This window comes from Peromyscus maniculatus, chromosome 5 (assembly GCF_049852395.1).
Source record: "Peromyscus maniculatus bairdii isolate BWxNUB_F1_BW_parent chromosome 5, HU_Pman_BW_mat_3.1, whole genome shotgun sequence".
NCBI lineage: Eukaryota > Metazoa > Chordata > Mammalia > Rodentia > Cricetidae > Peromyscus > Peromyscus maniculatus.
In genome coordinates this window covers 144,001,471-144,011,628 of record NC_134856.1, presented here as the reverse complement: position 1 = coordinate 144,011,628, position 10,158 = coordinate 144,001,471, and the positions used below count along the sequence as shown (strand labels likewise).

Here is a 10,158-nt window from a genome sequence, read left to right as displayed (position 1 = left end):
TTTTTTGCTTCTCTGTACATTGGTGCCTGTCCTGGATCTCACTCTGTAGAACAGGCTGGCCAAGAACTCACAGAGCTCTGCCTGGCTCTGCCACCACCACCACCACCACCACCACCACCAACCACCACCACCACCACCACCACCACCACCACCACCACCACCACCCGGCCCCTCCCACTATACTCTTTTTTTTAAAAAAAAAAAAAATTTGGGCTGGAGAGATGGCTCAGAGGTTAAGAGCACTGACTGCTCTTCCAGAGGTCCTGAGTTCAATTCCCAGCAACCACATGGTGGCTCACAACCATCTATAACGAGACCTGATGCCCTCTTTTGGCCTGCAGTCATACATGCTGTATACATAATAAATAAATAAATCTTTTTTTAAAAAAAAATTTATTTATTTTGTATACCGTGTTCTGCCTGCATGCCAGAAGAGGGCGCCAGATCTCATTACAGATGATTGGGAGCCACCATGTGGTTGCTGGGAGGACCTCTGGAAGAACAGCCAGTTCTCTTAACTGCTGAGGCATCTCTAGACTCTTAACCACAGGACTGCCTCCTCTCAGAGGGACTCCTGAAAGTTGTCATCTGGCTTACAACTGTAGTAAGAGTTTTAAAAAGTTATTCTTACTGAATTTTACTGATAGAAACACCAATGCAAACAAAACCTCAACATAGATAACTTATATACTTACTGAAGAATCAAATCATCCTAATAAAATCTCAATTGGCAAAATTTGTCTTGAGGCATTTTTCTGTACCGTGTATCTTAAAAGGTCTTATTAATAAAAAAAACCTGGAGCCAGATATTGGGATGAAAGCTGAAAGATCAGAGGGATAAAACAAGCCAACCACAAGTTCTTATGGCTAGGAAATCTTCAGCTACTTCCTGTATACCCAGGTCTATATACCTTTCTGTGCCCTGCCATCTTACTTCCTCTCTCCACTCAGCTCCATCACTTCCTCTTTCCATCCAGCTCCATCACTTCCTGTCTGTCTATACAGGCCTCTGGACCTCTATGGTTAACTAGTGCTGAGATTAAAGACATGTGCAACCATGCCTGGCTCTGTTCCCAGTGTGGTCTTGAACTTACAGAGATCTGGATGAATCTCTGCCTCCCCCAAATGCTAGGATTAAAGGCCTGTGCTACCACTGCCTAATGACTGTGTTTAATATAGTGGCTGGCTTTTTCCTTTGATCTCCAGGCAAGCTTTATTTGTTAGAGCACAAGTAGACTATCACCACAATTTTCTGCAGGAGCAGCAAGGGTCAGGCGAGCAGCAGCTTATACCTCTCCAGACCGAGACGGGGCTGCACTTGGTTTAGAAGGCCCGACTTGTAATTGTGCAAATGAATAGAGAAGGGGATGTTCTGTAACCATCAAATCTGGGTAAGCAGTGTATCTCTCACTCACCTCAAACACACTGTGACAATGTGGATTGACCCAGAGGATGCTATGCTAAGTGAGCTAAGCCAGTCACAGAAGTCCAGATACCATGTGCGCCCACTCTGAGGTGCAATCTGAAAAGCTGATCTCAAGTTGAGAGAATGGTGGTTATAAGGGGAGCACGGGGACAGCGGGTATGAAGTTAAAGTTAGGGAGGAGTAGGGCTGGAGAGATGGCTCAGCAGTTAAGAAAACTGGCTGCGTTTGCAAGACAACCTGGGTTCAATTCCCAGTAACCACATGGCAGTTAACAATAATCATCTGTAATCCAGATTGAGGGGAATCGGAGGCCTTCCCCTGGTCTCTACAGGGCCTAGGCACACAGGTGGTGCACACAGATGTGCAAACACTCATACACATAATATACAAGGTCCAGAGGCTTACTACACAGTGATTACAAAGTAACAAAGAAAGCTGTCAGAGATGAAGGCTGGAAGCCCTGCACTCCCTCAGCTGCTGCCACCAAAACTGAAGCACACACACCCAGCTGGACATTTAAGATGCTAGTAAGACATGCGCTGAATGAGTCTGTATGTAGACCTACATGCTACAGAGAGAGCATGCACAGAAAAGGCTGTGCTGTGCAAACGAACCAGAAAGGCTGATTTGTGTGGTATAAACACCCCAGCTGTGCACAGTAGGCCCCCAAGCTGCTAAAAGTCCTGCTCTGGCCTTGGAATGTACCTTTTCCTAGTCTTTTGCTTTGCTTGGTAGTGTTCCTGTGCCCATCTCTGCTCTAGGAACAAGAATGTGGAACTCCTAATTGGTGTCCACTGAGCCCTGATACCTATTGATATCAAAGTTAGCTCTGGCGATCAACTGAACAGTAGGGTGACTAAGGACTGAGGACATAGGTCAGTTTTGATAAAGTACTTGCATAGCTTGCATGAAGCCTGGATTCAATACCCAGCACCGCATAAATTTGCTGTGGTATCAGTTCAAGGCCATCCTCAGCTGCACAGAGTTAGAGGCCAGTTTGTGCTTCATGAGACCCCATCTAAACCACATAGCTACAAAAGAGAACTTGAAATGTTTTAGCACTGAGAAATGAAGGCAGCCTTTGGAGGGCAACACTTCTTACGAGTGCTGTGGACCTCAGACCTGGTGGTCTCTACTCTACCAGACTCCACCTGAAGCCAAGTTACACCAGTGATTTTTAGTTTGTGATATTTGCAACAAATTAATTCTTTTAGAAATAATATATTCCAGTTGAAAGGGCAAAGAAGAAGCTCCAGAAAGAGTGGGGTGGGGTGTGTTATCACCTAACATTGTATTCATGTGTGAAATTATCAAAGAATATATTAATAATTTTAAAGGAAAAAAAATCAAGAGAATAAATTCCTCTAGGAAGCCTAACAAAAGAGCTGCAGTGGACAGTGGTGGAACTCTGGACAGGCAGGGGTCAGGTTAAAGGGCACTTAAGCCATGAAAGTCAAAGGACTGACTAGCTTCCTGAGATAAGTCACTGGTGAGAAAAATGGATACACCCAAATAAAAAAATATGGTGCTCAATTTGGTAATCTGGCCAAGGATAGATGCTGCTGTCCCTGAGTCAGGAGTCAAGAACAGGAGGAGGAGGAGTGTTGACTTGATGATGAAGACATCTGTTCCAAACACACTGAGCACGAGGCACCCTGAGATCAGACAAGGGGCCTGAGGTTCAAACCATTTCCCACAGGCACATGCTGATAACAGATATCAATGGACAGGAAAGCCCATAGACATGTTAGATCACAGACTTTGCAGCAACTCTCCCTTTCCCAGGCACACAGCCCTGCTGGCTCTCGCCCTGGATAGAGTTGTAAGCAGGCACCCAGCAACCTTGCAGCTCTCAAAGCTAAGTTCTCTCTTCTCCCATCAAGACCACAGGCCTCTTGTCCTCCCACTATTGCCCAGATCGAGGTAGCCTTGAGTCACAGCTAGCTGCCACCAGTGTCTTTCTAGTGCCCACGTGGGGGAAGCGGTAACAGTGCCGGGGTGGGGTGAGGCTCAGAGCTCCACTCTGAAACAGCACCGTATTTTTGGTATTTATCTGAGGTTTAACACAGAGAGCACAGAAAACAAGGCTGACAGGAAAGCCGGTTTATAACCATGTGGCCATTCTGGAGAGAGCCCTACTGAGTAGCTGGACATGGTGACATAGTCCTGTAATCTCTAATGACAACAGGACCAAGAATTCAAGGTCATTCTCACTTACATAGTGAGTTTGAGGCCAATTGGGACACAAGAAGATCCTCTCAAAATAAATAAATAAAAACTGCCAGAACGGTGAGGAATGACAGGATGGTATAGTATTTGACCACTTAAGGATACTAAATTTTTGTCCTACTATGGATCTATACAGGAAAAGGAATTAAAATTTCAGAAAGCTGCTAATAGTCACATATGAAAGCACAAAGCAGCACATGTGATAGGTAGGTGCACAGAAGTAGAAACACATCTTCAGCTAGCAAATCAAGGTCTCTTGCTCACTGCTATCCCAGAATCTTTGCTCCGGGCCACAGGAGAGGGGTGGGATCAGACTGGCTACAGAGTTCTTGTTAACTCCTAGGCAGAACAACAGGGCCAGGGACCCTGTAATATTATTTTGGGGGGGGGGTAGAAGGGAGGGCTAAAAAGGGCCCATTGTTGATTCTTGACTTCCCAGCCATAATTTAAAGACAGGAATCCCACTCCTCCCAGAACAAAGGCTACCAGGACTCTTGCACAAGCAAAGGGCATGGTCAGAGATTGGCAGGTAGGGATACAAGAGCACAAGAGGGTTCTGAAGAGCTGTGTTGGAAGGAGGGACAGAAGAAGGGTGCCTCAGTCTGTCTTGTATCTCCTGGACACTGTCAATCAAGAACAATGTAATGGCCTCCAAGGCTCAGAGGCCAAATATGGGGGCGGTCTGCGACTCAGACTTCTAATCCATTAAAGGCAGGTGTAAAGGGGGGGGCACTGTGGGGTGACAAAGCAAATCCGAGCTGACATCACCTGCCTGATCCACTTAGTGGCTATTTGCTCCCAGGGCACAGCTTACTGCAGCAGGTCCTTCCACTCAGGATGGCGGTGGCTTTCAAAATTTCAGGTAGTGGAGCAGCTGTTGCCGATTCAGGGCTGAGTGGCTGCCGTGCCTCAGTTTCTTCCTCAATAAAACAGGTAACACCTGCCCAGGAGAACTGCTGGGCAGATTAAACGTGAAAACCACTTGAAATGTTAAACAAACGACACAGTAAATGCTCAATAAATGTGAACTGATGTAGTTATTCCTCAGCTCAATCCCTTTAACCCTCCCTAACAGAGGAAACGAGGTTTACTACAGCCAAGGTCCCTGTGTTTCAACAGGCTTTGGGGATGCAGTGTGGAAAATGGATTAGAGAAGGAAAGGTTGAAGCCTGGGAACCCAGGGAGAAGTCTGCAGGCATCCAGATGGGAGGTGGAGAGACGGAAACTCGAGGTTCTTGGCAGTGAGACTCAGGAAATATTTCAGAGACATTCTCTCCAGGACGTGATAACAGGTTGGGAATGGAAGCTTGGCAGAAGGCGCTGGCTTTGGGGGAAGCATGAAGGTGGGAGGCGGGGAAGGCAGCAGCAGGGCTTGTGCTAGGGGGTGTGTGGCCGAGGACTGGAAGCCCAGCCAGCGCAGGGCGTGCACAGGCTGGGGAGTGCTTCTGGACGTGGGGGGTCGCTTCCCGGGGCAGCTGGCCGGGGAATCTAGGTAGAGTACGCCAAGGTGCTAAGTCTGATTTCCTCCCGGGCGGGCCGGCAGTGTGTCTGCGGGGCGTGCCTGGCCGAATCCCAGTGTGCTCGCTAACACTGCGCCTGGAATCGGGCAGATCCCTCCTGCCAGCTTCCCACTTCCGTCCTCTCTCTGCAGCTCTGTCTAGGTGCTTGCAAGGAGGGTGGGCGCCTCCTCCCTGCGGCTTCCCAAGACTCCACGCTCGGGGATCAGTTGAGAGTGATTCAGACAGCGGAAACCACCGCCTCGGGCCTCCAGGGGGCGGGACCTCTCCGCCTGAGGTTCACGTACCCAACCCACTGCGCCAAGCTGTGCCCCGCGGGGGTCCCCACCTGTTCCTAATTCCTGTCTATATGCCCGTTTGGACCCTCGACTGGCCACCTGCGACCATCCCCACCCTCCTGCCAGGATACTATGGGGACCCCACAGGATCGCAGACATGCAGCCTCCGCCCCCCCCCACCTCCCGCTTTGGGGATCGGGCTCTTCAAGCTCGCTGCACCCCCAAAGCTGGACCATCCATGGCTTCACGCTGTGAGGGATGCGGGGTGCTTGCGGTTGGGGTGGTAGATAACGCGCACTCCCCACTGGCTTGAGCTCCGGAGTTTTCCATCGCAGCCTCCAGAGCATAATTCCATTACCCTTTCTTCTCTTTTAGTGCAGTTTCTTTTCTGGCTCGTGTGTCTGCAGAGGTCGCAGCTTAGGCTTTGTGGCCCCTTGGCTGGAGTTGCCAGCCATGGGAAGTACACTCAAGTCCTCATTTGGGGTCCAGAGGGTCTGAAGTATGCCCAAAGGGTGAGGCCAAGCTCAGTTGGCTGTGTTCCATCCTGCTGCAGTCCTTAAAGGAAAAGCCCAGGAGCTGTGCTATGCCCAGCCTTGGAAGAACAGTCACCTTCTGAGTGGCATGCCTATGCCTGGAGGATCCTGATTTACCTGGCAACCTGGGTGTGTCCCCAAGTACCCACGAAGTTAAACTCTCAACAGCTCTTAGTTTGATCCAAAGCCTGCTCCCCTACTAAAAGGCCCCTCTCCTGCTTCCTGGGGAGTGGAGTGGGAGCTAGAGGCCATCAGGGACTGGAGAAGCCTTGGGGAGCCTGCTTCTTGTTTGTGTCAGTGGGAGTGCAACCTTCACTGGCGGCTGGTTTCTGCCCACTCAAACACAATTCTTAGCTCACTGCCCGCCCCACCCGCCACAGCCAAGTATGAATGACCATGGGCCTGGAACACAAATTCAAGTTACCTCAAATACTGTGTTCCACACTGTAACAGGTTCACGAGGTTCTTACAGTAGCAGAACAAAGTAGTAAGAGAAGTTTAAAATACTCCAGTGTGGGGGGAATCTGGAGAGCCTACTATTTTCTGGATGGACAGTTCCTGCATCAGTCCTGCAAGCTTAGCTGAATGTGGGCAGGTACCAGCATGACACCCTTGATGTGCCAGTCACAATGCCAGGGGCTATGCAGACAGGGTGCTTTACAGAAGGACCTCCTTGCCTTCACCTATACTGTCACCTATATAGTCAAGCACCTATCACAGACCACAACACTGAGAAAACACTACAAGTAAATAAATCCAACAATGAGCACATTTCAGTGTGTAAACCACATATATTAAATTCAATGAAAGGTTTCAATTAAAAATCGAATGTCTATTCATTTCCTTCCACTTAAGAAATACAAAGTTAAAATACAAAGCTTTATTTACATTTACTAAATCATAGTAATATGAAAAGTTAAGGCGTTGATACTCTGGCCAATGATAACAATCCCATTACTTTAGCATCACAGCTCACAAACTTATACGTTACTCTGAGCAGTTATAAAATTACCATTTTAACATAATACCACATATTCATTTCTAATTTTTGTCTAAAACAATTCAATAGTACTAGAACATAATTCCAAGGAAGAAGGAAAACAATAACTTCCTAATGCCAGCGAGAAGAGTGCAGTGGCTGCCACCTGATTTGGGACATTCTGGAAGAGTTTAAAAGTGGAAGGCTATGTTAATCTGGCTCAATCCTGTTATCTTTCATATGAGGAGTGGGCAAACACAGGGCAAGTCATTCATGTGAGGTTACAGAATCACACAGGAGGGAGGATGCCCAGGGCTTCATTTAATAATAGGGGTTTATAATATGATACAATCACATTTGTTCCAAAGATGGAATCAGGGGCAGGAGATGTAGCTGAGTTGGCCAGAGTGCTTTTTGGTGTATATGAAGTCCTGGGCACTGTATAAATTGGGCATTAGTGATTAAAACATATACTAAGGAAAGAAAACCCATGATAAAATTTTAGGATGTTAAAATAAGCCTAAAGCAATAATTTAATAAGCAAGTCTGCAAACAACTGCTCAGGATGCTACCTACATACAGTACCATAAACAGGGCTGGCAGTTCACCAGTACACCAATTTAATGGCACATCCAGGTTCTATTCTCTCTCTGTATTGGCTATGTTTTCATCATCATCTGAGTTAAATGTCTTCCACAAAAACTTCTCATTTGCTTTCCAAAGGGAAGCTTCTAGTTCATCTTTCCTTTCGGAGGCTGTGGAGCAGGGCACTTTTGTACACAGAGTCTCTATCACTGCCAAGTCAGTGAGTTTGCTAAGACTGTCATCATTCTGCTCATTCAAGATGTCCCAGAAATCTTTTGGTCTCTGCTTTGCTTTTGCCACAGGTCCTGAAAGAACATTCTTTGGCAGCTGTGCAGGACCTTCCCCACGGCTTTTAAAGAGGTCATGAAGAATAGAGGTGTCACCAAGTAAGCCTTCCACAGGAGTGTTTTCTGACACTGGGTTTTCTATCCTTTTGTTTCCCAACTTGAAAAGTGGTCTGTTTCTTGAACTGCATGCTCTTGTGAGGTCCTGCTGATGTCCTGGGGAATCTTCTAGCTCTGTCTCTGGGGTTTCAGACTTGCTACTTGGACAGAAGAGTGTCATGGTGTTCTTAGGTGTGTGGTCATTACGCTCACTGTCAATCTCTTGAGTAAAGCTGACAGACGATTTCTTAATTTTTGCATCACTAGAAAATGTCTCTTCTCCATGGGAACCATGATTCTGAAATCTGATTGACTTTCCTTTACATAGTTTTGGGTTATGAACTTGAGACATTTTGTTGGTGGACTCACTGCATGACAAAGTATAATTCGAGGGCCTTTCTTTTGAAAGAGATTCTTTTTCTCTGGATTTATTCTTGATCCTCTCTTCTTCCTTGTGTACAGATCTGATCAACTCTGAAGCAGAACTCACAAAGAACTCCTTTACCTCTGGGTGCTGAGGACTGTAGAAGTCCCTGAGCATCCTCTGTCGCTCTTCAGATGTGGTACTGGTTACCTGTCTAGCAAACTCCTGCACAGATGACTTGTAGTAAGAGGCCATTTCTTCAAACTGCTTTCTAAAGATTGGATAAAGTCAGTAGTTATTATTTTTATTACATTTACATTTTATTTTTAAGTGTAATCAGGAAACTGTTGAGATGGCTCAGCAAGTACAAGTGAGGACGTGCATTCAATTGCAACCCATGTAAGGGTGGAAAGAGAGAGCCAACTCCAGAAAGTTGTCCTCCGGCCTCTACACATGCTCTGTGGCATGCACACACTGCAGTGGAGTTAAGAACTTCCAATGTGCTCGTTAGCAGTCACAGGAAACATCAAGGCAAAGCAATGCACCTTGTCCTTTAATTCCAGCCTAGGAGAATGTGCCTCTTCCCTAATGCTACCAGAAATGGTCTTTTAGCTTATTAAATCATCAGCTTTTTAGGTGACTCTGATTTATACTATTATGTATTTTCTAGCAATCATGAGAGCCTAGCAGGCTACTCCTCCAGTCAGTCAATTTATGACTGACATGAGAATCATCATTTATATAATCTGTATTTGAGAATCTATATTGCATTCAAGTCCCATAGAATAATATTGTTAAAGAATGGCTTTGATAAATAGAAAATCCTGAAAAAAATAAAGTATCTCCTTTCCCCTTCTTTCTCAGTATAGAATTTCACATGACTTTTTACTGAGCTTAAAAGAAAGCTCTCTCAGTATATATATATTTTTTTCTCAATTGATTCAACTTTAATGCAGACAACTAATCTTGGAAAGCAGACACTATTTTACTGAGCATGTTGGTGCATACCTACAAGCCTAGTACTCAAGAGGACAGAAAGTCTGAAGCAGTATGGGTGACATAGGGGGAACTCTGTCTCAAAACCAAAAAAATTAATAAATAAAAATAAAAAACAAATAAATAAGAAAAAAGTAAGATGTTATTTGAAGAAGTGAACTGCCTTCCTAGAGTAAGATGCTAACAAACATGTCTATGTGTACATATACAAATGGGCCTTCTGGAACCCTGGTAAAGTGGAGGTAGAAAAATTATTTAGGTTCCCTGAGCCACAGACTGCTGCTTTCCAGAGTGAAGGACCTGAAGTCTGAATTGTGCCTATCCTCTACATCAGCACCAGCAAAATGACCTACAGGATTAAAGTAAGGCCATGGGTAAGGCATGAACCCCACATGGCTAATGTCTTCATAAGGTGAGAGAATAGTGAACTAATGCAAGAGTATTTTCAAAAGATCCCAGTTTTGAGCCAGGCTTGGTTGCATACGATTGTCATCCCAACACTCTGACTATGGAGGCAGGAGGCTTGAGTTCTTGATTATCCTCAGCTATATGGTTAAGTTTGGGGCCAGTCTGGGTATCATGAGACCCTGCCTTCTACCCCTCCCACTCACAAATAAGATACAGTGTATCACTTTGCTGATGCTGTGCTTGGGCTGTAAGTTGGGAGACCTCAGTATCTGTAAATTTGTTTTCAGATAAAAACCAATGCCAGTTCTGCAGCATGCTAAAGGACCATGATTTTAGAGTTGTATTTCACTTTACATAGCAGTTCTACTAGTTTTTAACAAAGCCCTGTTATATGCTAAGTGCACATATGTGCACTGTACAAAGTATACAACAGCAAAAAAGACCCAGTCCCCTGCTTCAC

At 45.8% G+C, this 10,158-nt stretch overlaps 1 protein-coding gene across 7 annotated transcripts in view; it reads right to left on the bottom strand.

The window, feature by feature from the left end:
* Window positions 1-6,754: 6,754 nt before the first annotated feature.
* Window positions 6,755-10,158, bottom strand: part of Ercc6l2 (ERCC excision repair 6 like 2) — an 89,043-nt gene continuing 85,639 nt past the window's right edge. For all 7 annotated transcript variants that reach the window (XR_013051715.1, XR_013051716.1, XM_006981728.4 and 4 more), the window contains one exon: window positions 6,755-8,565. Coding sequence is in view for 5 of the 7 variants with exons in the window: in XM_006981728.4 (XP_006981790.1) it covers window positions 7,602-8,565 (964 nt within the window). In the remaining 2 variants the exon portion in view is untranslated. The remainder of the gene's footprint in view (window positions 8,566-10,158) is intronic.